We start from the raw sequence: 27,944 nt of genomic DNA on the forward strand, positions 1-27,944 counted from the left end.
GTGTATTTCCTCATGTTTTACAGAAGACGGGATACATGTTAACACAGAATGCCACCAACGTTGCATGAAAAGTTGTCAGTTTCAAAGTTCAGTGAATCACAAGGTCTCTTTTTCCTGTTGCACCCTTTTTCTGCTGACCATAGCAGGTGCCCTGGAATTCACCCCACATACACACACATTACGTACACACACACACACGTACACACTGTACACACACATAGCTCTTAGTGTCCTCTCACACATGTAGTGATCTAGTCCTCATATGTGTGAGTGTGAGGAGAGAAATGGCTCGTGACAGGGTCCATGCTGCTTTACCTGACCCTCCCATTCAAAATGAGGAGGACAACAATGAAGCGGAGAAAGCGTTTGGGAACGTTTTTGCAGAGTTGGAATCTGTGGACCTGCCTCTAGGAACAACCTTGAGGTAAAACTCATCTAGAGCATAGAGCATCTATGTACTGTAAAATGTACTGTATTTGAGAAGTAAACATTTATGCCAATAGTACATTAGTGCACAATTTACATTTATACATTTTGAATATTGCAGCAGCAGCAGGTATCAATGGTTAGTCTTCATGCCAGGAGGTCTCACACAAGTGTTGATGTGTGTGTGAAAGTATTCTATAAATCTGTGTTTTGACTTGCAGATGACATTGTACAATTTTTAATTTCATTATTAAGACAAATACTTCATATCTCTCACATTTTTAAGACTGTAGAACTGAAAAATCAAAGAATCAGGCAGTGAAGATGCTCTCTAAAGATCTAATGGTGAGACTGCAGATTGTAACAAACAGAGGACTCCCTCACTCGCTCCTCCGTTTTCCAAACATGTCAGAGAACTCCAGGGAACTGTGGTGGTGTTTGCATACCAGAAAAGATGATTTCCTTTAGTTTGCATAGTAAACTTCTGTCTCAATGGCTGTTTTGTCCATTTGGGCTGCGGGGGAAACATAACATGCTAAATCGATAAAAGGCTACCAAATGTTTTGTATTTTGTTATACACTTCAACAAGCACACTAATGGGTATTATATTTAATTGACACCAACACAAGCCGTGCACTAATAATAATGTAGAAATGTACCGTATAAAGCCTTTGAAATGATATTATTTTGGAAAATTTGATTGACTTGATGACTTGAATTACCACATATTATGAAGCAGATTACTGCAACAAGCAGCTGTGTGTTGAGGTGAAGGTCTGAGGATGTGAGGGGAAACAGAGCTGCTGTCATTTGACTCATGACAGCTGTAGTGCGCCCTCCACAGGCCAGATGTCATAGTGGCCGGAGATGCGCTGCAGCTGCAGTGGCAGCCACAAAACACACTCATAACAATCATGGCGGAGACTGAGACCCTGGAGTGTATAACGGAGCACGAGCGGATTTTACAGGAAATTGAGAGCACCGACACGGCTTGTGTTGGTCCCACTCTTCGGTGAGAATACGTGGCGTCTTATGGAACGGCCTAAAACATCAGTGTGTATGTGTGGGGTCGCAGCCTGTGCATTATCAGAGCTTTTGTTCATGAGCTAGCGTAGCTAACCTAGCCACCGGCAGGCTAACGCTAGCAGTTCCTGGCACCAAGCTTTATGATGCTGACTTGTTAGCTAGCAGGCTAATAGCTAACTCTAAGCCATATTTTGGACAGTATAACGCAGCTGTGGTGAAACGGAGTGTGGGAATGTCCAGCTTCTGCGTTCGGACACACGGTGGCTGACCTGTCAGAAATGTAAACATCATTTGTGGGTGTGGCTGTGCGACTTTACGTCTCGCTGATGTTGACTAACGGTGTTAATAATTACGGCTTTTTGTTCAACTAGAACACAAAGTTCACTCCACTGACACCTTGCAGTACCATGGTTGGTTGAGTTGGTTGGTTGGTTGTTCACCCCCCACCCCCCGTTGCTGTGTTGTGTGTAGTTGAAGTGTGTTGTAGTTATGTTGGTGAAATTGAAAGTGGACGTGCTCAAGGAAAAAAATTTCTATTCTGCGTTGGACATGGTAGGCAGCAATCTGTCAAGCTGTCAACTTCCATTTCACTGATACTGTGATGTCTTTATTAGGGGAATCACAGGGTAAGTCACAAGACGATACGCAATCCATAATACCAATAATATCGCGATTCAGCGGTTCTGTGATAATCAATATATTGCAAGACAATCACATAGCAATGCAATACAATGTCTGTCTAACTGAAGAAAACAAAACGCTTTGGACAGCTTTGGACAGGTAACTTCCGTCCTAGTTGAGTTGACAGCCATGCCTGACGGCTCCGCCACAAGCTTCTTGGACTGTTTAAATGTTCAAGTTTGACAACAGAAGGCATTCCTAAACAGAAGGAAAGAGGAAGAGGAGTAGGCAATAATTTAACATTATAAAATGCCAACTGCCATAAAACAGATAAAAAGAAGCAATGAAAAATCACTGAGTAATTTACACTTACCAGACACTTTATTAAGCACATGGCACACCTGGTGTGGTGCTCTGCACTTGTAGTCCGGTCAGATGTGTTTTGCACACCTTGAGAGTGATTATTAATATAATTGTTGCAAGTTACTGTGCATTAATATCATTGAACCAGTGTGACCATTGTTCTCTGACCTCTGGCATCAAAAAGACATTTTCAAACAGTAAACTGCTGCTTCCAGGATATATTTTGGACCATTCTTTATAAAGCAAAGAGATGGTTGAGCATGGAAATTCAAATAGGTCAGCAGTTTCAAACCAGCCTGTCTGACGTCAAAGACCATGTCATGTTCAAAGTCAATTAAATCACCTTTTATCCTTATTCTGATGCTTTGGTTTGAACTACAGCAGGTACACCACTGTCTGCTATACAATCCTAAATGCATGTTGCTGGATGGATATTTGCATAGATATCAGCAGTAATAAACAGTTGAACAGGTGTATTACAGATAAGTGTTGCAGCTGTGGGGGGGCTTCACCTATGGCAAGGCCCACTGGCATGAGTGGAAGTTGGTTTACTAGCATAAAGAAGTAGTTAGTAGAGATGCAAAAATAAAAATGGGGCTGCAATGATTAATTAAATATTTAACAAAGATATCATTAAAGCTGAATCATTTTGGTTTGTGGACATTTGAGTATACCTTGAATATAATTTCAAGGTTTGGAAAACAGATTTTTAATAATTATTAATTTCAGCCCAAATTACAAATGGCAACTGCCATAAAACACCAAAGAAGAAGAAAGGTCTCTACAGTCATACCTTCATCTGTGTGTTTTATTTTCAAACGAAGCTATTAGTACATTCACAGATTATATCTACACATTTATAGCTTCAACTTTTATAGTTACAGCTTGAGCAAAAGGCACAAAACAATCACATTTGTCTGGAGTACTTTGAATTAGTTTATCTTGTGCTTTAGAGTTGAATTTACATTGGCAAGCAGGATAGTTGTTCTGACCAACAACATTCACTATGCCAGCCTCTCCTACAGGTGTGGATATTTGCATATATTTTACTTCCATGTCCCTGTACTTGCTGATATCACACGACAATGGTTTATGGATGTGAACTCTGTACACATCAATTAAAAGGCAAAGATAAATGTGTTTTTATTAAAATAATATCAGCTATCACATGGACAAACCTGTTCTTCGTGTAAATTGATGTCACAGTATTGTGTCAGTGTTATCAGATTACATTACGTAAACTTTGCTTCATTTGTGTATGTGATGCTCGAACACAAACACAGGCAGATCAATTGTCAAATCACTAAAGTCAAAGGTAAAGAAAGGACTGGGTGTGTTTCAAAAGTGCACATGTTCCTGAGGCAAAATGTAGGAATATATGGGTAACAGTTGTTGTCCAGTACGTGTGCTGCATGTGTGGTGTGATATTGATAAACAGCCTGTGTATCTGACAGCTTAATATTGTCTATACTGATCTTTCAGTGTTTGACAAGATAAGAGTCTGTTCTATCTGTTCAGACGCAGTCGACGTCTCTGGTCTGTCAGGTTGTCTGGTCTGAGATTTGTTTAGATAGTCACAACGTCATATTTGTTATCATCAACCTCATTGATTAAAAAAAGTTTCTCTTCTGACAAAATGATATGCTGTTATCTAAGAAACAAAATATCTGTACTAGAGCTGAAACAATTAATCGATTAATTGATCATTAATCGACAACTATTTTGATGATCGTTTTGAAGCTTATTTCTTGATGAAAACAACATTTCCGATTGTTCAAGCTTCTTAAATGGGACTATTTTCTTCATTTCTTTGCTCTGGATAACAAAGAAATCATTAAAAGTTAATAATTTTGGTTTGTGGACAAAACAAGACATTTGAGAACATCATCAGGTTTGATGAACACTGGTCAACATTTTTTAAAGGTTTTCTGATATTTTATGGACCAAACGGTTAATTGATTAATCGAAAACAGAATCGACAGATTAATCGATTATGATAATAATCGTTAGTTGCAGCTCTAATCTGTACACTAATCCTGCTTTATTGTCTAAAATTGTACTTGTATCTGGGCAAACTGAATGGGATGAATTTGATGTTCTGTTGTCTTTGATGGGATTTGTGATGATGACACTTGAGGTTTATTTCTGTGTGTGTGTGTGTGTATATATATATATATATATATATATATGTATATATAGCATGCATTATCTGAATGTGGGTGGGGAATAATGAATGTATCTCATGGAAGCTGCTGCTGAGTGTTATGGACTACAGATGGAAATGACTACCGGCATCTTTGCTCTGCCAAGCTTAATGTTTTGTACACTGTCCCTGATAAATTAAAAATAACTACATTTTACAGTTTGCACACATTTATTTTTAATAATGAGCTTTTCACAATGCCATGCAACACAATAGCACTGCTATTTGTTTATCTTTGGTAGTATGCACCTGGTATGCTTGTTGTTTGTGAAATGGAAATTTCACCTTGGCAAATCTTGACTTCTGAGTCTGGAATGCAGCTTAACACATAGACAGTACAAAGAGGAAGTTGTAAACATGTATACAAATCTACCTAGAGGTATAAATGTCTGACATGTTGAAGTGTATAGTGTTGGAGTATATTGTTTGTAACTTGGAGGCTGGAGTTTGCTTCCTGTCCTGGTAGGAAACAGGAAAACGGTGATCTATGTGTTACAGCAGCCACCTGCTTTCAATTATTAATAGCAGGAAAGAGGAAGCTTATGAGGCAGTATTGAGACTGATGATTATTGGACTACATGGACATGCCTCTGCAGTTTGCATGCGCTGTACTGGTTATTATACGTCAGACTGCTTTGCTTCAGTTCCTTGAGAAATTAACATTAGTCTTGGCCTGCTTTTCTGTTGTAAGGATTAGCTGTTATAATGATATTTACTCTAGATCATTATTAACATGAGTTCTCCTGGTTTAGCATAAGAGCATCAGGTCATAAAGCACAAATCATTGTCAGGGATTTTAGAAAATCTATCAGACTTCATGGGTGTAGCGTTGTCTACTCCAGCTTCACTAGATGGCGATGTTGCACAAGGTGAAATGAATGGTAACAAGTGGAGGCCATGGGGTCATAGAATTTGTCATTGGGGAATCCTCATTCATCATTTCCAAGCCCTTCTTCTTTGATTAGATGCATTTATGGCCTTTGTTATGTTTTTATTTTGTAACCTCAATCAGTTACACTACCAGTCAAAAGTTTGACACACTTCCTCATTCAAGTAAATGGAAAGGTGTGTCCAAACCTTTCACCTTTTTTTTTGGCAAACTGCATCATTTGATAAAATAAAAACTTGTCTAAATAGCAATGTAACCTTTCTCTCTTTCAGGTCTATTTACGATGACCAGCCCAATGCACACAAACGTTTCATGGAAAAGCTGGATGCCAGGATAAGGAATCATGACCGTGAGATTGAGAAGATGTGCAATTTCCACCACCAGGGTTTTGTGGACGCCATCACAGAGCTCCTCAAAGTCCGCACTGATGCAGAGAAACTGATGGTAAAAGACATTAATGCAAAGAGTGCTACTAACTGACTCAAGAGGATTGTCAGCATAGGCACATTTAATGTGGTTTTCCATCATGAGGTCTGGTAGAGTGGGTATTTTAAAGCGATGAATATAATTTATTCTCACATAATCACAGGTACCACTCTAGTGCTAGTCATTGCTGATATGATAAAAGATTCTAAGATCATGATTTTTTTTTTTTATCAAATTCTAAACAAAAAACGTTTTGTATTTTTTAAACTGAAAAATGGATACAGGATAAAATAAGTAGCCACCCACTCATTGTCTGATTTCCCACCAGTCCTTGCTCTTATTCTCATAACTGACCAGCACAGCATTATTTAGTTTAACATAACAGTTTATTTATAAACAGGCACATTTCTAGCCATGTCACTGCGTCTTACCCTGGGGCCATACCCTTGCTAGATGAAAAAGACACAGTGATTATGTAGCTAGTCCCTTGCGTTCGAAAGCTTCACTGTTGAAAGAATCATCAAAAGGCCGACTGCTCAATTGGGTCATGGCTCTCAGGAGCCGAGAGTTCAAAAATCCCTGTCCAGAATCGACAAGTTTGTCACTGAATCTGTGAGAAAGGGACTGTCACAAGCCATTAAACCCTATGAAAGGCCCAGTGCACCAGCGATGGGTTCAGGTCCCCACTGCCTGGTTAATCTGAATTTTCCTGCCTTTGTTCTTGCTTCTTCATGGACAATGAGCTGATTACAAGGCTGAGCAGCTGCGGCGAGGGAAGTAGAGAGGGAAAAGCGAGGGCATGGAGAGGGGGAGCAGACAGGGAGAAGAAGGGCAGATAGACATGTGACAGCATGTATGGCTCAAGCAAGACCAAGGTATTCACTGTGCACTTAAATCTGGTTTACCTATCAAAATTCTATGACATCTAGCCGTCATTAAAAGATGGATGTGTGTATCTATATTTGAGTGTATGTCTGTATTAGCGCTACAGAAAAGTGAGTAAATGATGTGTCGTAAAACTGAAGGAAGCATAAATAAAGTAAGTTGAAGTCGAATGATGCTTTGTACTTAAATTCCTGATTGTGTTTGTTTTTAAAGGGTCAAGTGACAGACACTAATCGAAGACTACAAGATGCTGGGAGGGAGGTAAGTCCGCGTACGCCTGTATGCATGTACGTGCAGAAGCTTTTTATTGTGCTGTCAGATCATATGCAAGCTTGTTAACTGATGAGACAGTTCTGCGTCAGACATGACCGTTTTTTAACCCAGCAGTTAACGGCTGTGGCCTCTTTCTCATTGTCTGCCTCCACTGCATGTTCCTTCCCTCAGGTGACAGCGCAGACACAGGAGGTGATTTGCTGTCGAATCCAACAGAGGAACATGGCCACTACTGTTGAGAAGCTCCAGCTCTGTATACCAGGTACTGCTGCTGCCTGCACGTCAGTGGGAAGTTCACTTTGTTTCTCGTGTTAATGTGGTATCAGTTCAACACACAGTGTCTAGTCTTTTTCCTGATGAGGCAATCGACCCATGTGAACTCAGATGGTAACCAAGATAAGAGCTTATCTAGTTCTTTGAATATAAAAAAGATGTGTTAAAGTAGTTTCTTGCTTATCACCCAAAGCTTAATGAGTGCAAGACTGTTGTATATGTCAGAGACTGCCACGACCAGTTAACAAATCGGTCAAACGTAGAAGCTGACAATAGTAGTTTTTTTGATCGTCAGGACTTATGGTGTAAATATTCCCAAATTCCTAACCTTTGTGTTTAAAATAGCTTTTTATGCATTCTTTCTCTTTTGACCCAAAAGTTCAGTGTTGTTTAGAGGCAAAGCTGAGTAACTTACTTGAACTCCGACTAATGAGGTCTCATCTTCTCTTCTATTTACAGTACTAGAGATGTACAGCAAACTGAAAGAGCAGCTGGAAACCAAAAGGTAACCATCTCACAGAGAGCGTATATACATGCAGTCATGTATAACTGCAATATTAAAAGCATTTTTATTAATTTTTAAATCGTAATTTCTCAACTGCCCTGTGCCTCTTTTTCACTTTCATTATTTTACATACATCAGTATAAGGGCTTACTATCAGCTAACTGACAGCAGCAATGTTGACCGATGGATTTTCACATGTTAGATATGTTTGAGCTTATCTCCTTAAACTTAAACAGTACTCAGTGGTTGTGTAACACATGCTGGTGGGAGACATGAATGAAACTAAGTGGATTTGTTTAATATTGGTCATAACAAGTGTAAACATCCTAATTATCAGAGTGTTGCAAGTTTCACACTAAAATTCAACTCTTCCTCAGCTTCTTCTGTGAGTTTCATTGAACTTCATGTTTGACCACATTTACATGCCTATTTATATAAAGACAGGAGGAGAGTTCACTTTAGACTAGAAAATAATGACCCTTTCTTGTTCATCCGTGTGCACCAAAGGAAGAGGCCATTCACTGGCAGGACAATTAACCCTCAGTGTGCCCTTGTTCAGAACAAGGCCCCTCACTTCTGCTCTGTCACAGCCAATTAGACCATGCTGGTCACCTTGTGGGATTTGCGTGTGTGGAGGGTCCTTTAAGCAGTAATGGCATGGCTTATGCACCATTACTATGTATTGGGAGTTTTTTTGTGCAAATCCACATGATCAGAACTGTAAATGCTGATGTACAGGTCACATTCTGTTCAATTTTCAGCTACTTGCAGCCTTTGTGTCCTCTCTCCTTGTGTCCTGCGCTCTGACAAACCTTTTCACTGAACGGTTTATGAGTCCACCTTCTGTTCAAGTGTAAACAACTCATTTTTACAAACATTTGCCAACCAATTAGATCCCTTCACAACCTGCTTCCCAGTCTAACGATGGGAGCGCAGCACGTTGACCCAACGCTGAACCCTTGTGATGTGTGCACACAATGACAGACCTCAATGTCTTCATAGCACAGGATTAATTCTAAGAATAAACACATAGCATCCAATGTATAAGACATAAAATGATCTGCTGTAACTAACAACATTTTAGAGGTGGTACTTGTCTGTGGGTGGAATTTATGAGGCAGCAAGTGATCATTTATTCCTTGAACTTTGACAAGGGCCTGACTTTAACATTAAAAGTATAAAGAAAGGTGCACTGAAACTGATGCTATACTCTTTGCTTCTTCAGATACTATGCTGCACTAAAAACCATGGAGCAGCTAGAGAAGGTCTACATTCCCAGGTAGGATTAGAAAGAACAGAAAAACCAAAACACCAGAAATCATTCTTGAAGTGTTGTCAATATAGTCCATCTGACTGAAATAGACTTAAGTTATTTCCCAGCTCTTCTACTTCATTCATTTGCATACATAAGCTGATGTCAGTTGAATTTGTTTTTTTTTTTTTTCAGGGTCAGCAAATACAGATTCTGTCAAATCATGGCAGAAAATCTACCCAGGCTGAGAGAAGAGATCAAGGAGATCTCTATGTCAGACCTCAAGGACTTCCTGGAGAGCATCAGAAAACACTCCGACAAGGTTGGAGAGGCTGCCATGAGACAGGTATAAGAGTCTGACAGTCTTAACATTCCCTCAATCATTGTAAATAGGTAAGTGTCACCACACTGGCCTGTTTGTGTGTGTGTGATGTCCCTCCAGGCACAGCAGCACAGGACCTTTAACAGTGCTATAGCGAAGCAGGTCAGTTTGGGCCACTACACCAAGCCTGTGTACTCCCTCAATGGACGAACACACACTCACAACGGCCTGATGTTTGACGAGGATATAGGAGATGAAGATGACACAGATGAAGAGGTAAGAAAGAAACGTTCTGCTCTAATTGACTTCTTACTGGCAAGGAATAAACATAACAGCAGTAGTAAAATGCCCAATTGACAAAAGACACACATGCCCACGAGTCCCTCATATTTTCTGATTTGATTTATTCCATTGATGTGTTTCAGTAGAAACAGAATTGTTGTATGAATTTGGCAGTAATGTTTGACAGTAAATAAATATCCTCATGTGTGTTTGACAGGTTCTTACCGCTCAGGACCTGGTGGACTTCTCACCTGTCTACAGATGTTTACACATTTACACAGTGCTGGTAGGCTTGTCTTTTGAATGACTACTAATAACAAGTAACACAATGAATAAAATATCTGATTAGTGGCTGTTCTCTGCCAAAGTTTTGTGTTGTTTTGGCTTTTTATCCACACATTTCGGGAGTCCTAAAATGCTATTTATGGAAAATGGGGGTTTTGTGTATACAACCAATATGCTACTTTTGGAAAACTGTGATGTCATAGCCCCACCTCTCTCTTTCTCTTGCATTTGCTGTTGCTTCCTTTGTCGGTGTCTTCTACTTGTATTCTATTTGGTCTACTCGCTTTATGATAACTGTTATTTTCTTTCCTTAGTATGCCTGGCTGGTTCATTTGGTCTCTGTTTCTGTGTTGAATAAAGCTTTATTTAAGAAAAAGTTTGTACACACAGTGCACATGCTTTATGAGCATGCTCCACATCTCCCTCTCTGTTTCTGATGTATTTCTGCAGTAGCATTATAGCGCCAGACCTGGCATATGTACTACAGGGTTCAGAGTCGCTTTTTGGGGGGGGTTTGTATGGATTGGATGGACATTTCTTGAAACAAAGCTGTGTATGAGGAAAGTTCTGTTTCCATGTGATAAGGCCCAAGTATCTGTGTCTGCAGGGTGACCGAGAAACATTTGAGAACTACTACAGGAAACAGAGGAAAAAACAGGCCAGACTAGTGCTGCAGCCACAGGCTAATATGGTAAGCAACACACATCACTAAACACTATATATGATGTACAGGAAACCATTGCGGTGAAGCAGATTAGATATTGCATGAATAAGCTGTTAATGTTAATCATTATTTTTGTGTGTCTTTCCATGTCCAGCATGAGACTGTCGAGGGATACAGGAGATATTTCAACCAGATCGTAGGGTAAGTATGTTCCTCACACTTTAATGTGATTGTAACAGAATTTCTGTCTGTAACTTTAAATTGTATGTCTGCTTTTAGGTTCTTTGTTGTGGAGGACCATATCCTCCATTCCACACAAGGGCTGGTGACCAGAGCTTTCACTGATGAACTGTGGAACATGGCCCTGTCGAAAATCATCGCTGTTCTCCGCACACATTCTGTAGGTCCCACACATAGCCACTTGCGTACATTCTTGTCCTTCTGTAATTGTGCGTTCACTCAAAGGCAAAATGCATTGCATATCCTCTTACACTAACCTTAGCTATCACAACAAGATTGTTATGGGAAACCAAATTCTGACCCTAAAAGAATTTTATCCCTCAGAAAGCTATTTTAAGTTGTGGGGAAATGTCTTTTTTAAAACCAACATTTAAAACCAACATTTCTTCACTGTGACAATTTGTCCTCACAAACATAGAAAGCCATGCACACACACACAGCCAGCAGGGAGTGGATTTTAAATGAGAGGGATACTGTTGAAAGTTAAGAGATAATAGAGCCTGCTGTGGATCTATTTATCCTGGAAGAAGCTTCATTCACCATCCTGACATGCACACACACACACTGAGAGGACACCGGGGAGGTCAGTGTACCCACAAACACACCAGTGATGTCACTCACAGGAGAAGAGGTCAAAACACATATACGCATGCAGCCAAAGAGGAGGTCATTGGGGCCTTAATGAGAGACAGATTGCAACAATAACAGCAGATTAAGAAGGCATATTCCTGACCACTGGGTTCTAGTCAGTTGTAAATGACCCCAGAGGATTATGCTAACAGGCTAGAGAATGGGCTACACAGTGAGGGGTGAGGAGACTAACAAAGGACCCATGTCCCCCTCTGGCTTGTAGCCCCTCTGCTGGTCTTCCACTTCCAGCCCCAGCATGGCAAACCAGTAGTCAACTACTGATTCACTGTAAACACACAAAGCATTTTATGATAAATACTGTAATTAATGCTAATAATATTAGTAGAATTTGGCAAGAGACAATTTACAGCACCTGCTACACACCGTCATCAATAATGTGAAGATAAAGGATTACACTTAAAAAACCTGCATCCTGCTGGGTTGAAACTTTGTCATATTCATATTCAGCTTGGCTTGGGATTTAGAAGCTGCAGATTATGTAATAAATAACAACTCCTGCCACTGCAGTGATGTGCCGAGTCTCCAGCTGATTGTTGACATGTATTTGTGTGTGTTTGAGTAAACAGAGAGGCAGGCAGCTGCTGCTTTACTACAAATCTCTGCTTGAGTTAATTTACTCAGTTGATTTACGCACTCCCTGTGTTTGGCAGGATACTTGTGTCACTGTTAGGGGACTCAACTGTTTCTGCTTTCAGGGTCATAAATCACTCTGTGCTCACTAAAATAGAGGGACTTGTTGGTATGGAGTGACCCCTGGTTAAGTCCCTCCCCTTTCTGTTGTTATGCCTATCAGACTCTAATAACATGTATGTTGTTTACAAGTATAATTGTTGCAGGTAAATAACAACTTTCATCTAATGTTTTCGCTATTTGCTACATGATAAGTACTTTAAATTACTGCAAGCAGAATATTAGTTATGCATTATTTTGATGCATCAAATACAGGTGTATAATTCACATCCATCAAATGTAATGTAAATGCATTCATTGCATTTGAAAGAATAAAACACTGTCTGTATTTTGTTGCTGTAGTCACAGCTAAATTTACTCTTTGCTGATTATATGGTTTCTTTATCTGCAGTCGTATTGTGATGACCCAGATCTGGTGCTGGAGCTGAAGAACCTGATAGTCATCTTTGCTGACACACTACAGGTTGGTCACACACCGGACTTAATTTGATCGGTGTCTCTGTGTAGAACAGCTCATGTGAACACACTTGGTTTTCTCTGATGTCTATGTGTCTATGTACAGGATTATGGTTTCACCGTGAACCGCCTGTTTGACCTGCTTTTTGAGGTCAGAGACCAGTACAATGAAACCTTGCTGAAGAAGTGGGCTCTAGTTTTCAGGTGGGCCTTCCTTATGTTTGTCTCTGATACATCATTTTATGTTAAATGTGTATGTTATGCTCTATTCATGATACCATGATCCCTTTTTTACAGGGAGATCTTTGAGTTGGATAACTATAGTCCGATCCCAGTTGAGACAGAAGAGGAGTACAAACTGGTTGTCAGTCGCTTTCCCTTCCATGATGCAGAAATAGAGAAGGTAACAAGCCCAAGGGACATTGACCCACAAACCTATATCCCAAAGTATGACTTATTGTTTTTCCTGATTTATTTTTCATACAAAGGACAGCAATACAAACGCTGTCATCTGTTGCTATTCACAAAAACCTAAGGCCATTTAAGCAGCTAACATGAACATGTTAATTTATGCTGGTTCTTTCCATGTTTTGTTAACACCTTTGTATCTGTGTGTTTGTTTTTGAGCAGCAGGAATTTCCAAAGAAGCTGCCGATGTCCCAGTCTGTCCCTCAGATCTACACACAGGTCAAAGAGTTAATTTACGCCAGCCTCAAGTTCTCAGAGTCACTACACCGCAGGTATGTCATCCTACAATAACCACATGCTCACTTTCACTTTTATCATGAAACTAACACACTTCGCTAATGCTGTGTCTTTTTGTCTTGCAACTCTCAAATATGTGTATTTAAACCTGAAGTTTTTCTTTCTGCCTCCAGTTCAACAGAGATTGATGACATGTTGAGGAAATCAACCAACTTGCTTCTGACGAGAACACTCAGCAGTTGTCTGCAAAACCTCATTAAGAAGCCTCACACAGGACTGACAGAGGTGTGAACAACATTGCTGGTATTTTATCAGGTACACGCACCTTTTAAACAAATTGTCTGGTCTGAAACTGTAACCTTCTTTCTGTAGCTGGTGCAAATCATCATTAACACCACCCACCTGGAGCAGGCCTGCAGGTATCTGGAGGAATTCATAACAAACATCACCAATGTCTCCCCTGAAACAGTACACACCACAAGACTCTACGGCTTATCCACATTCAAGGTAATACATGGATATACTGTGGATTCTTCTTTGCGTCTTGACTTTGTTTTTGTGTTTGTTGTACAGTTTATTGTTGGAATGAAATGTCTCTTAACTGCGTTTCATTATTGTCTTTATCATGGGGAGTGTAAAAATTTATTTATTCATTATGAATCTATGTCAGTGTTGGCACTTCAGCAACATTCTTGGTTGGGTTTTGACAAGGAAGAATGAAAAGATAATTGCAATGATTTATTGAAAGACTGCTTTTTTTATCCGTTTTACCTAGTTTAGAAGAAGAGTTTCAGAAATACATAGTGAAACAGTTCTTATTTAGGGTTAGGTGAAATGTTAAAACTGAATTTAGCCCTGTTAAGTCTTGTCAAAAGGACTAAGGAAGTCTATTTTCCAGGATGCTCGTCATGCTGCAGAGGGAGAAATTTACACCAAACTCAACCAGAAGATTGATGAGTTTATCCAGCTTGCAGACTATGAATGGGGCATGGCTGAGTCAGATGGTCGTGCCTCTGGATACCTCATGGACCTGATCAACTTCCTGCGTTCCACCTTCCAAGTTTTCACACACCTCCCGGTGAGTCTGATCCTTCTTCTAACAATGACCCATTGTACCCTCCACCTCTCTCTCTCTGGGAACCATGGGATATTATTATGTAGTCTTTTTCCTTTCTTTCTGTAAGTACATCCCCGTTAAAGTGTCAATTGTTTTACATTGTGAATTTGTTGTGTTTGTGGCCTGTACAGTATACATGAATGGTAACTGTACTGTCCCTGGTTCATACAGTGCTATGACATTATCTCCAACTGACCAAGGCACATTTGGGTGGTATTGAAGTTTGAAGGACTTGGTCAGTAATTGTGTTTTGGCCCAAGAAGGTAACAGTGAGAAGCTGTTCAGCCATGGCCCACTTGTTTGCACCTCTCTCCATCATGTCTTTTTTATTTCCTAAATTAGTTTCGTTTGTTTTTGTTTTCAAGATTGTCTTTTTCTACCTATCCACACCTTCTCTAATGCAGCGGTGCTCTGCCTGATTTGTTTTACTCCTTTATTACATTAACTTTTAAAGCATGCAAAATAGTAGAATTTACCTCCTCCTGTCCATTTATTGTTGCCACATTTCTTTTCTGTCCTTTCCCTCCTTCCCGCCCCCTCTTCCATTTTTGCTTGGTTTGGGGGTGTCTCTGCTCAGAATAACAACAATGACCATGCTTCAATGTCGGTAAGTATTCCTGCCTGGCTGTTAAAATAGTTTGCTGTCACTCTACAGGCAGATGGGAGATGAAAAGCATGCCAATGTTTGACTGTGGAAGCTCCTCTGCTGTAGGCCTGTTGGTTTGTCTGACACCTTTTGTAACGCATACTGAAAACACGGCAGAAGAAAAATGTTCATGTTCATATTTTAGCAAAAAAAGGGGAAGATTGTTGAGTTATAGTACCTTTAATGGATTCTTCAGTGGTTTTGAGTTGTGGGATTGTGTGTCAGACTTCCCCTTTTGGTGCATAAATCAGTGGCTGAAATGGAACAGCTGGCAGTTATCTTCCTGACATTTTTCAAAATTAATTTTCTAACAATTTGATTTGCTTTGCATCTCTGAGTTGACTAGCAATATAAAGGTTTTATGTATTTCATGGTATTGACTGTGTCAAACAATATCTGGGCAAAAACTAAAGAAATATAGCCAGGCCAAAAGACTCTAATAGAAGCCTTTATAACCTCATTTCCTCATAATATCTGATGAATTTATGATTTCCTGTAGTGATAACAAGTTAGAACACACAGTCCCAATGTCACTATTAGCAGCCTCAACAATCACAGTGCGTCTCACTCACAGATGGTTGGACTTCACAAGCTGCTTTATTACTATCCCAACATCACAATAAATATCGTAATAGAGGTTCACAATAAATATAGCACCAAGGACTTGTTACCATGGTATTATCATGTCCTGAGATTTTGATTAAGTCACATTCCTAGTGTTAATTACTCGTGATTTGGTTACCAGTCATTTTTAATCTAATTTTAGTCAATAGACTGAGATATGATATCTACCCATTTAGATTGTATCGCAGCTGTCTGTCTGTCAGTCAAATGTCAGCATGAAGTATATTAACAGGGATGTTGTGGAGCTCAAACAAAGGAAGTTAAACACTCACATTGACTCGGACTTATCAATCCGCTGTGGTTCTCTCAGGTACAGAACATGCCTTTGATTACATTAGTCATTGTTTGACTGTTGATTGTAATTTTTCCATTGGAGTGTTTCCTTATGTAACTGAATTTCAGGAGATTTAACATTGTCCTTGACACGGGGTCACCACATCATCCCTGCAGAAGCTTTTGCATGACTGTCCGTGAGAGTGGATCATAATGATCTGCTGTTCTGTCTCTACCACACTTCATTAATTCTTTGAAAACCACAAACATGTGATGTATTGTATAGATGTTTGACTTATTTCAAAGTGGATACCAAGTTCCAACATATCTCTCAAGAGAAGCACAATGAAGAGCATGTTAAGTAATGCAAACACCCACAGTTCATACTATGCTGTACAAGTATGTGTATGAATTGAACTTGTTTTGACTTACAGTATATGCATGCATTAGCTCACTGGGGTTGTTTTTTTTTTAGTATGACATTCTTGCAAAGATCATACTGTGATAGATTTTTACAAACCAAATAAAATTTGATTTCAGTTTTGAGGGCATGTTTTAGCCAAGAGCAGATTTGTCATTGGATAAAATATTCTCACTATTGATCCATTTTCCATCATTCTCCATTGTAGCGGTTGTGGCTGTTGTCCATGCATTGTATTGTAATTTTTGTGATTTGAATGCAGTATAATGCATGACGTGTCGCGTCATAGGTAGACAGTGCTTGCAGTGAGTGCTGCCATACAGGTCTTCAGTCTTTGTTGGGTTGGTTTTTATCAGCAGTCGTGGCTGCTCTGCGTTATTTTTCCGCAACAGACCCATCTTGTTGGCAGCTGTCCACTCACAGTATATAATACTAAAATAATCTAGGTCAGCAAATTGTGGGCAGCCTAAAAACATGCCAGAGGCCTGTATTCACCAGAAGGTGGCACAGTACAGGTCATCCAACAGGAGCTGGTGCCAGTATCATGTTGACTTAGATCTAGTAGGTGAACTGCTACAACTGGACATTGAAGTGCACTTGAGTTCTCTCTGCTTTGGGCTTCCTGACTTTCTTTCCCTCAAAGTCGAGCACTCTCACCATGGCTGCCTTGTCCTTTGGAACTAGTCTTGTCATTGCAGCAGTTTCATTGTTACTAAATAATGTGGCTGCAAAGGTTTTTCATACTTGAAGGACCCAGACCTTTCTGACTCCTGTCGATATCTGACAGTTTTACTAATTGTTTAGAGGTAATTTTCTAATGCAGAGGCTTAGTTTCTAACTTTCTTTTATTGTTTCCACTCTTTGTAGTGGATGTTGGCAGCTGTCACGTTATCATAAGCCAATTCAAAAACCCATATGTTGCGCTAGATGATAGATGATGCAGGATTGCTTGCTTTTTTCCATTTATCTATTTTGACTTCTGTACATTTTTCCCCGCTCTTCTTTTACCACTTAACCTTTTACTCTTTTGCCAATTGCTTCACTCATCTCTTCTATGCCTCTATAATCTCCTCCTTTAACTCACATGTCCTTCCTCTTGCCCAAATCATTACTGTGCACAATTGCTCTCTTTTATTAATGTTCACTCTTTCATTGACCTCGCCCCACCCCTCTTCCCTCCTTTCTTGTCCTCATTTTCTGTCCTCATCACCATCCTAATTTTCCTACATCTTTCCATCTCTGTCCCCCCTGTCTCTCTCTCTGCAGGGTAAAGTGGCACAGACAGCTTGTATGTCAGCCTGTAAACATCTGTCCACATCACTGATGCAAATGCTGCTGGATACAGAACTCAAACAGATCAGTATGGGAGCCATTCAGCAATTCAACCTGGATGTCATTCAGTGTGAATGTGAGTATATATGGTCAGATTCATTTTGAGGCTCACCATGTTGTTCAAGTGGTCTCAGTTGGTAATTCTGGAAGAAAAAATGATTAAAAACATTTTCTATTGCAACGTTTTGCTATGGTATCATAAAAAAATTTAGAGTATCATAGAATTGCAGGTCTGTTACTGTATATCTAAACACTAATTAAAGTAAGAAGTGGTATTTATCAGCATGAAACTTGTTGTATACTGTGTTTATATGTGGACACAGCTGTAAGCGGCACATTTGGAACGATTGTTTTTGGCAATATCTGTGTGTGCTGTACTCCATAATTTCAAAGTTCCTGTTGCCTTAACGTATTTGTGTTGCTTCGCAGTGTTTGCAAGTTCAGAGCCCGTCCCTGGTTTCCAAGGAGACACACTCCAGCTGGCCTTCATCGACCTACGACAGGTAAAGAACCTTCTTGAACAGTCAGGATGAAACTGAGTTCCTTGTTATTTTATTTCAATTTCACATTTCATTTTGAAGTAGATAAATACTATGAACTACTTGATATAGTTCATAGTAATATGACACAGTCTTAGGTCTCAGTTTCTTTAATAATGTCACTCCCGGTGCCCCTGGTTTAGTCTTCTCTTCTCTGACCACCATTTGCTCTTGCCTATCAAAACCACCTTTCAGTCCAGATTTCTGTTTTCCCTGTTATGATTCTTCATTTATTAACAGGACGCAGCTTTTCTGGTCTCTGCTTATCCATTAGTTAACACAGCTCATAATTTAGTTAGCACAGTCAATCCCACATCAAAAGAAATGCCTGGGGAAGAGCTTTTTCTGAAGCAATTTTATATTTAATAGCTGTGTGCCACTGATGTTCAGAGCTGGTTAGAGTGGAACATTTAAAGCACAAGACAAACATGTTACGGATGCTTGGACAAATTAGTGGAACAATTTGTGGAAGACGAAAAACATTTTTGGTCTTCGTGCATGCTCTGTTAAATTTTTCAGATGCCCCATATTTCACCTCTCTGTTTCACATCCAGCAATATTATGTTTCAGTGGCCTTTTCAACTTTCACCTGTCCTGTGGTTCACCTGCTCTAGAACCACCCCCCGTCACCCACCCAACACACACACACACACATTAGCACAACCCCCTTCCCTTTTTGTTGTAAACACCAGTGGTATGTAAAGTGCAGCTTCATCTCATTAACTTGAGTCTGCGCTGACCTGTTAATCTGAGCCTGAGGTGGAGGCTTGGCGCCGTATCCAGTCTACAGGTCACAGCACTAGACTGTTGAGTTTGTTGATTTCACTGCAAGCTCACTTAAAAGATAAAGATACAATGGCATAGGACCTCTGACACAAAGTAGACAGGCTAACCTCATATAGCCAAATTTACCTCCCTGTTTGTCAGATGCAAATCTGAAAATGATAACAAATGAAAACTGAGTGATAGGCACACTGAATGTGTTGGTAAACTGTAGCAGACTCAGTGGTCTGATTCTTTTGTCCACTTTAAGTCTTAAAGCTCTTTCACTGCTCTCTTCTAACTGACATCACTTCAGCTTTAATAATTCATTGAATAATAAGATTTATGTGTTATCCAATTAATATTTGGGCCATTTAATATAATGCAGGTAATACTGCTTAATTGGTACGTTTCTAACTGTTGCTGTTGCTACAAAATCTTAGATTTAGTCCGTTTCAGAAAATCAGCCACTGTTTATTAACTTAAAACAGCTAAGCCTATGACTTACAATGATTTTCTTTATTAATTAATCGTAAAATATCAGAAAACTAAAACAGTCCTTTTGCAAGTTGAGGTCGGATAATGTGGTATCATAAAAGAATGAGAAAGATTCTTGACATTTTTCTTGACTGATTATCATGTTGATATATGATCTGTTGATTTACTAACTAACACATCTAAAACAATTCAAATAATACAACTATTTTTGCTATAATTTGTTTTTAAATTTTAGAGTAAAAGTAATTCTGGCTTCAATGTTCAAATTCCAGAGGACATGACCCCAGTGTGCCTGATGGTAGCTACAGATTTGCCTGGTTGTGATTTTGAGAAGACCTTAGTTTCCTGTGATGCAGCTCATTAGACAAATTGCGTTGATGTTCCCTTCTATACATACTGCTCTGTTGACCTATTAATCCCAGCCTTAGGTAAAGGGGTTGGAAGGCATCCACAGGCTGAGGTTACACAGAGGTCATCCTTTTACTTTCCCTTTATCTTATGGCAGTAGATTTAAGAGTGGCAACTGCTTTTTAGAATGTTAACCTAATGATGTTGGCTGAGAGGCTGGGTACAACCTGGACAGATCACCAGCCTCTCTCAGGGCCAGCATACGGAAAATCAGCCATTCACACACTTTTGCACTTACAGGCATTTTAAAGTTGCCCATTAATTAAATTTTTTCAGCTTTTGTCTTTATATTTGCAAACATACAGTTATTGCTGTTCATTTTCTGCCAGTTCAACACAAACGTGCAGGTTCTGGTAACAGCAGGTTTCCGGGCAAGTCTGCTGTCTGAACTCCCTGCCTAATGTTTAATTAACTAAACTAAACTCAGTATAATTATAATTCTCAGTAGATCAAGTGAAGCAGCAGCGACAGTTGGCCACACAGATGTGTTTACTGTTTCACTCGTTTGATAACGTGACAGCTTGTCCAGTGGGAACCGTACAGACTGTTGTTGTCAGATATAGACTCAATGAGCACTTTATATCGACGGGGGGACATTTTTTTCAATCATTGCAGTAGCAGCAGAAGGAGGAGGATATATACAGGAGTAGACATTAAGTGTAGTTAAGAGAGAATTATCACCAGTTCAGTTATATGAAGTGTTATTATATTTCATTTTAAAGTATAGTGTTGCTTTAAGTAATGGTTAAAAACAATACTGCATATAAAACTGCCCATTTATGAGATACAGTGCTTACAGTGCTGCTAATACAGTCTTACAACCTGTAGAAGAAACATTTAAAATGCTTTGTGATCAGATCTTCAGAGCTTATCAACAGAGCCCCACCGGCAGGTGGATAACAGACACTGCTCACCATACATCTGTATCTGTATCACAACTATTAAATCACCAAATGTAATAAATTCTTAATAAAATAGCTTGTTCTTGTTAATGGTTAGGTTAACAGTTATGTTTACAAAATCCAGGATGCAAGTTGATGCCAGTGCTCCCACACACATTTTTATCCATAACTGATTGAACCCAAATGTGATAAACTGTAGTTATTCTGTAAGGGCTTCTTGTACCAAATCACTCAGATCCTGTCAGTTGTTGTGAACAGTGGAGAGTTGAGTGAGTGGCTCTCTCTCTCCGTCCCTGCTCATCACTTAGCTCCAGGTGAGAATCGTGGCATTGTTGCTAAGCCCCTCTCTGTGTGCTGGAGTCCCTCAGTCAGCTGCATAATGCTATTATCACTAAGCTGTTCTTTCACTGCTCTTTCAACACGACCCAAACACCCAGCTGTTTCACCCTGTGACATTAGCATACACTGTGTGTGTGTGGGGCAAGGGGGTCATCTCCATCAGGTTAACCAGGGGTCGCGGGGTGGTGGTCATTTTAAATGTTTCTGTTCACACTTAAAACTAATCGTGTAGCAGCAAAAGCCCCCCTCCTCCTTTCTTCTCTGCGTCTATTACTCTTCTTCTTAGTCTTCTCCCTTTGGCTGCAACCACATTAAAACACATTTTTAGTTGCTGCGTTAATGCCTAATGCGTCCACGCTACTCAGGAGGTTTTGTGCCTCTAAAACAGGGCCTGCTTTGTGAGAGTAAGGGGGTCTTTTCTCCCCTCTCTGAGCTTCTCTCTAATGCCTAATGAGTGTTGTGTGTCTGTTTTGTGTGTCTTAGCTCCTGGATCTGTTCATGGTGTGGGACTGGTCAACCTATTTGGCAGATTATGGTCAGCCAACGTGCAAATACCTGAGAGTGAATCCAGCCACTGCCTTGGCTCTACTTGAGAAGTGAGTGCATTCGACATGTTAAACCCTCTGGGGAAAGTTTCGACAGATGAACACCCTTGCCGTATTTTTCTATTATTAATTATACATATGTTAGTGTATGGACTGTATGGTGTCACTACTAACAAGGTAAAAGTTGTTGACGCATGCCTGCAGCCCGAAGACTGAGAGTACATCTTTGTTTTCACAGTATTAATGTACCTTAGTAGTCCTTGTTTGCACACTGAATGATACTAAAGACTAATAGATTTTTTGCATATATTTTATGTAAAATATAGAACGTGGCTGCTTTGCTACCTCTCCCTCTGTTTTTAGTTTTTTTCCATCGTGTTCCTCTAAATCTTGTTCTGTGTGCTGTCTTTCTTTCTGCTGCTGCTAATGACTGCTGCTCAGAGTCTACAGGGGGTAGGTGCAGCTTCCTCTCTAGGCCCCTTTACACCTGGAATTAGAATGCATTTTCTGTGATCAGATAGTGCTTCACCACATGCATTTACGCCTGGTATAAACATGCGACTCCGGTGTCCACATCAAGATCTGATCATGGTACTTCCCCCTCTTCTTCTTCTGCAAAGATTTCCAGGAGCTACGGTGTCACATCCTGCCATAACAACAACATTAGCCATAGGTGTAGTAGCACTATTGCTTTTCAAAGCAGAGAAAGAAGTCGTCTTGAACAAGCGAAAAACTGAGGAAAGCAGAGCAGTTTTGTCGCCACTTCCCCTTTCGCTGGGCTCAGAGCCACCAATGTATTTCCACTCACATAGTTGTTGTGGGTGGAGCGGAGACGCATCTGGGACTTGTTGCATTCATACTTCTGATCAATGTGGTCGCAATGTGTCTCTGACCACCTCCTGAAGTGGTTTGGCAGATCGGATAACAATCCTACCTCAAGAGTTTGATTGCGATCCAATTGCAGAAAACCCATTGTAATACCATGTGTAAAGGAGGCCTCTGATTTTCTTCTGTCTTCTACGTGCATGTTCTGTTGTCTAGCCTCTACCTCTTCATACATGTAGACATCATTTGTAGCTCAACACAAATGCTAAATGGATTGTTAGAACAGGTCTGAATGAGGTCAGTATCTGCTTGGAAATCCAGGTCTTGTTCAGTCCTTGTGCTAACACCTATCCTGAGAGACAAGTTCACAAGTTAAGTACAGCTGTTTATAGCTGGCATTAAAGCTGTTGTCTCTTGAGAAGTGTAAACTCAATGAATCAGCTCAAATGATAAAGTGTGAAAGCTCGTCAAATATGCCCAAAAATATGTGTTAAAAAACATCTCCATTTCCGCTAAACAAAGTGTTACTATAGCCAACTGATACAGCCGTGTGCCGACAGCTGTGAAAATTTATCTGTGTGACTCGTGTTTTTAATGACCTCTCTCTCTCTGTTTGCAGGATGAAGGACACCAGTAAGAAGAACAACATTTTCTCTCAGTTCAGGAAGAATGACAGAGACAAACAGAAGCTGATAGAGACTGTGGTCAAACAGCTGAGGAGCCTGGTCAACGGCATGTCCTCCTAAACACATACACACATACACACACACAGACGGGAGTGATGTGGGTGTCGCACAGAGATAGAATGAATAAAACATGCATGCAGCCACACACACACACACACACACGCACACATTGAGCTGCCAAGACGCAGAAGGATACCGATAACACAATATGACAGTAACCTGCAGATGAACCACAAAATGAGTTCACACATACACACAACGAGACACACAAGGTGTGTAGAGACAGAGCGAACACACACACACACACACCTCGTAACAGCACAGCAATACACACATTGTACAAGGCATGCAGGGAACTGTTTCCAAGCAAATACAGTAGACACACGATCTGTATGATGAAGTCATATCCTCTTACTGTTATAGCAGACTGAATATTTAATGTAAATAATACACACACACACACACACACACACACACACACACACACCCTTAACAATTTATTGGACTGAACAGTAAACATGTTTGTCAAGTATTTTTAATGGCTATGATGAGACAAACTATGTTGTACGTTTGTGATGATTGTAGCTGCAGATAGAGACTGGTTCAGCACAGGACGTGGCACTTAGACGTTCTGGCAGAGTAAGAGTTAAGGTCAACACTTAACTGCCCCTCACCTGAATGGGAAGACCCATCTCCCACTGTCCTGTCAGAAAACTCTTTACTCAAATTTGTGCTGTAAATGAAGTTACAGCACCTTCTGTCCAAAGTTAAGCTAAATGTCCCAATACTTCAAGTCATGTTAGTGTGCGTGCGTGTGTGTGTGTGTGTGTGTGTGAGAGAGATGCTGAAGTCCAACTGTTGACTGATGGAAGAGCAAAAGAGTGGATGATGACGTCTTGAAAGACTGATGTTCATGAAAAAGCGTGAAGTTTTGTTCTACCCTTGGGTAGCTTTGCTTTAATGTTGGTTCTCTTTTCCCGTTTGTGTTTCTTTTCCTTCGCCGTATATTTAACCCTCGAGCCCTTAGACAGTGTCTCACAGAGACTGAGCGTGGATGAAGTCACGATGAGTCAGTGACGCTCAGATTGTGGTTGGAACCTCCACATGTTCACTGCATGTGAGAATGTCAACTATATCTTCCAATGTTTGTGGACAGGTTGGATAATATAACATGTAGTGGGATGCATAACAATACCACACAAACTAATGCAGGCGTATCATTGCAGGTTGTTGCACTCGATTTTAACAGGTGGACACATCTGGGTTTATACAGCAGAAACTACAATGATATTAGATTTCGGGTTTGCACGTGATGTCATCATGAGGAATTTGCCTTGATTAGAATTAATCAATTTTTGATCTTTATTACACACCAGTAGGGAACATACACAAACCAGGTGCAGGAGCAGTGGGCAGCACTTACAGTATCTGCGCCCAGGGAGCATTGGGGATTTGAATGCCAGGATTTGAACTGCAAACCCTCTGGGTACAAGACAAGTCCAATTCCTTTCCTCATCGCCACAGGCCGAGCACAGGATATTGATGTACAGTGGGCGCCAAACGTCTCCTGGGGTGTTCTCTGACTTTTGGAGCACACTTACGTAAGAGCAAACAGAGCAGCGAGGCCTTAGCCTTATCATTAATTTCCATCTGACAGCACACAGCTGCTATTATTGACCTGAACTGTGCAAAAAATTTGTAGTCCACCACTAGATTTGTTGTTTTAGCAACGTGGAATGACCAAAAGTGATGACCAAGCATTTTTTCATAAGAAAGAAAAACTGTGTCACATATTTAGTGTGACCTATCCTCTAACTTGAACAATAACATGACCCAGGTGTCCTTAAACCTGAAGTGGAACCTTAATTAATGTTACTGGTAAAAAAACCAAAAAACACCTCTATCTGATTGAAGGTTCAGTCACGTCATTCCACACCAAATACCAATGATCACAGAATTTGACCGGCATAAAAACAACAACAGTACAATATAATGTATATAATGACGGGTGTTTAGGAGTCAGGCACCTTGTAATCATAAGTGAATTTAAAGGCTTCACAGATAATAAAGAAATAATAATACAGTATTCTTACAGTAATACCATGTTATTTCCAAAGTATTATCAAGGTCTTAGCCTGGTCTTTATGCTGACTGCTGTTTGGCACAAAGCTAAAGTAGATACCATACAGCAGCTTCTCATCAGGACACTGAAGTGACATAAAACAAGGCAGCCCTAGTTTTAAGCAGCTTCTCCAGCGTCTGCGATCGCCTTCTGAAACCGGAGTGTCCGGCTCCAAAAGTTGGACTGCACGTGTGAAACCGCAGCAGCCACGAGCGTTCACACCCACTCCAGTGTAAACAAAGTTACACCTGCTGTTTTTGCGTCTGTCCTGGATTTCTGTGTACCGGCGAACAGCCAGATATACTGCTGCTGCGCATGTAAACATGACGAGTGGACAAGTATTTCTCACAGTAGCAGACGTGTTCACACCTGCAGTTTGGAGCATGCGACCCTCACATAGTGCAGGGAATGTAGTCCACACAGACACTCGATGACATGTAAAATATGACTCTAACCTACCTTATTCCTGTCCTCTCACATACTATTGACATTAGGCGTAATCTTATACAGTAGTCCTGTTTTTGTCGATATTAATTCTACAGCTTCAGCTTCATCAAAAAATGTCAAATGTGATCACACGTTAGTGGACAGGTCAATGGTGAGGCTGCTTTCCCGTGCATGACGACATCACTGCAAACCCTCGTCCTCCCTCTGTAATCGACTGAAGGACCTGTTTGTGTGACGTTAACTGCAGTCCACCCAACGTTGATTCACACTTACTTAACAGCAGATTATTTTCTTTTTGTTCCTCAGGGGAAAAAAAACAAAACAAAACAAGAAGCTTTAGAATTATATAACCCACATCCACAAAGCACAGCAATAATAATTGGTTCCATTACAGCCTCACAGGCTTGTCAGTTCTATTCTTAAAACGTGCACAGGGACTCCTGTTGAAAACATTTTATAATGAGACTGTTTCTTTTCTGTTTATGTTTTTGCGTCTTTGCTCTATTTTAGGAGGCATTTTTGCACTGAAGCTTCTGAAGATATGTTCTTTTTTTTTGTTGCCCTTTTTCAAGTGTTGCTTGTAAATGCCACTGTACATACTGCATATTTTGTAAAGAAAATATCACAGCAGTTTTCCTGCTACCGACTGAACTGGAGGTGTGATCGTGTGATGTGCGCCTCCGTCGACACCTGAAGTAAATATGTAATTAGCAAGAGTCTGAGATTTGCGTTTGTTGCGTACTTGGTGAACACAGTCGAGTGCAGTGTGAGGAGCTCAGTGACTCGTGCTGGTACCTTCTCTCCACTCATTCACATGGGTAAGATACTGTACAACCATGACTCGTTATGTTCTAACAGAAGTACACAACTGTCGAGTTCTCCCGGTTAGAGAACTGTGATGTTCCCGCAGGTGCTTCTATCCACTGTACCATAAATTCTCAAAATTTAGAAGAATTCATGGCCAAGTAGAACTCGTCCAAACAAATACTGTATAACTGTAATACCTTTTACTCCGCTTAATATACAGTGTATGTGTAGTTCCCTCATAACAACAGTCATGTCATACTCACCATTCTGTTCATAAGCTTCTGTAATGGCAACTGGAGATGGCTGCTTATGCATATACTTGAGAATTTCCGACTAGGATATCAGTGCAATATAGTCTTTTATTTCTTTTAAACAACTTTACTCTTAATATGCCATGTTTGCTGAATCGTTTACCATCCATTTCAAAAACATAATGCACTGTGTGACAGACCGCATGTCGCTTGTGTTTATTTAGGATTTACAGATTTTAACCTTTTTTTTTTGTTTTTCTTTTTCTTTTTATGATATCAGATCCAGTGATTTGGAATGCTGTGTGTATGCAGGCAGGTGTTGAAAACAGAATGTGCAGCAGAGTGAGTGAGTGTGGCAAAACTCTTGTATTGCCGGAATGTACATTAAACTGATCGCACACAATAAAAACACCCCGTCTCCTAGAAATAGTATCTGCTGCTGTTTACCAGAGGGCAGAACTAAGACCTGCAGACCTCGAGTGTGGAAACTATTGAATGTGAAACCAAACTCAACCAAAAAAAAAAGAATAATTTAACAGAAAATAATCTGGTATTTAACTGGATACATACATTACACTCCTTGACAGAATGTCCTTGTTATGTTAACAGAAGTATGGTCTACATTACATTACATGTCGTTCTCCACAGTTTAGGGGAAAAAGTAATATTATTTAATGTATACTGTTTAAAAGAATAATAATATATATTGTGTCACATAATCTCATGCTCTCTTAATTTGAGCCTTTTCTAGTATAATGGCACAAACCAAGATTTAAAAGAAGAATCAACTTTTCACACGACATGAGACAGTTGTTCTTGCCTCCCACAGACGTGGAGAGAGGGTACCTGTGGACAGCTTTACCTATGTAGACGTTCTCAGTTAGAAACGCCCCCGACTGAGATGTTGTTTTCTTACATTTGTTGTTTTTATTTTGTGTGCTGTAATAAAAATGTAATCAGCA

At 40.1% G+C, this 27,944-nt stretch overlaps 1 protein-coding gene across 8 annotated transcripts; it reads left to right on the forward strand.

Annotated features, from left to right (window-relative positions):
* Window positions 1–232: 232 nt before the first annotated feature.
* exoc6 (exocyst complex component 6) lies at window positions 233–27,944 on the forward strand. 8 transcript variants are annotated; one of them, XM_044013813.1, is made up of 25 exons: window positions 233–424; window positions 5,802–5,973; window positions 7,054–7,101; window positions 7,285–7,375; window positions 7,846–7,891; window positions 9,117–9,170; window positions 9,339–9,489; window positions 9,586–9,741; window positions 9,965–10,033; window positions 10,640–10,723; window positions 10,851–10,897; window positions 10,976–11,096; window positions 12,669–12,740; window positions 12,840–12,937; window positions 13,031–13,136; window positions 13,364–13,473; window positions 13,612–13,723; window positions 13,811–13,945; window positions 14,337–14,516; window positions 15,133–15,162; window positions 17,786–17,927; window positions 18,281–18,354; window positions 21,783–21,895; window positions 22,286–22,297; window positions 23,289–27,944. In XM_044013813.1, the coding sequence occupies exons 1-25, from the start codon at window positions 285–287 to the stop codon at window positions 23,413–23,415; spliced, it is 2,490 nt and encodes an 829-aa protein (XP_043869748.1). In that variant the 5' UTR covers window positions 233–284; the 3' UTR covers window positions 23,416–27,944. The 8 variants fall into 8 exon arrangements, with proteins under 8 accessions (XP_043869748.1, XP_043869749.1, XP_043869750.1 ...); XM_044013817.1 differs by lacking the exon at window positions 233–424 and adding an exon at window positions 1,339–1,439; XM_044013814.1 differs by lacking the exon at window positions 22,286–22,297.

Source organism: Solea senegalensis, linkage group LG18 (genome assembly GCF_019176455.1).
Source record: "Solea senegalensis isolate Sse05_10M linkage group LG18, IFAPA_SoseM_1, whole genome shotgun sequence".
NCBI classification, from domain to species: Eukaryota; Metazoa; Chordata; class Actinopteri; order Pleuronectiformes; family Soleidae; genus Solea; species Solea senegalensis.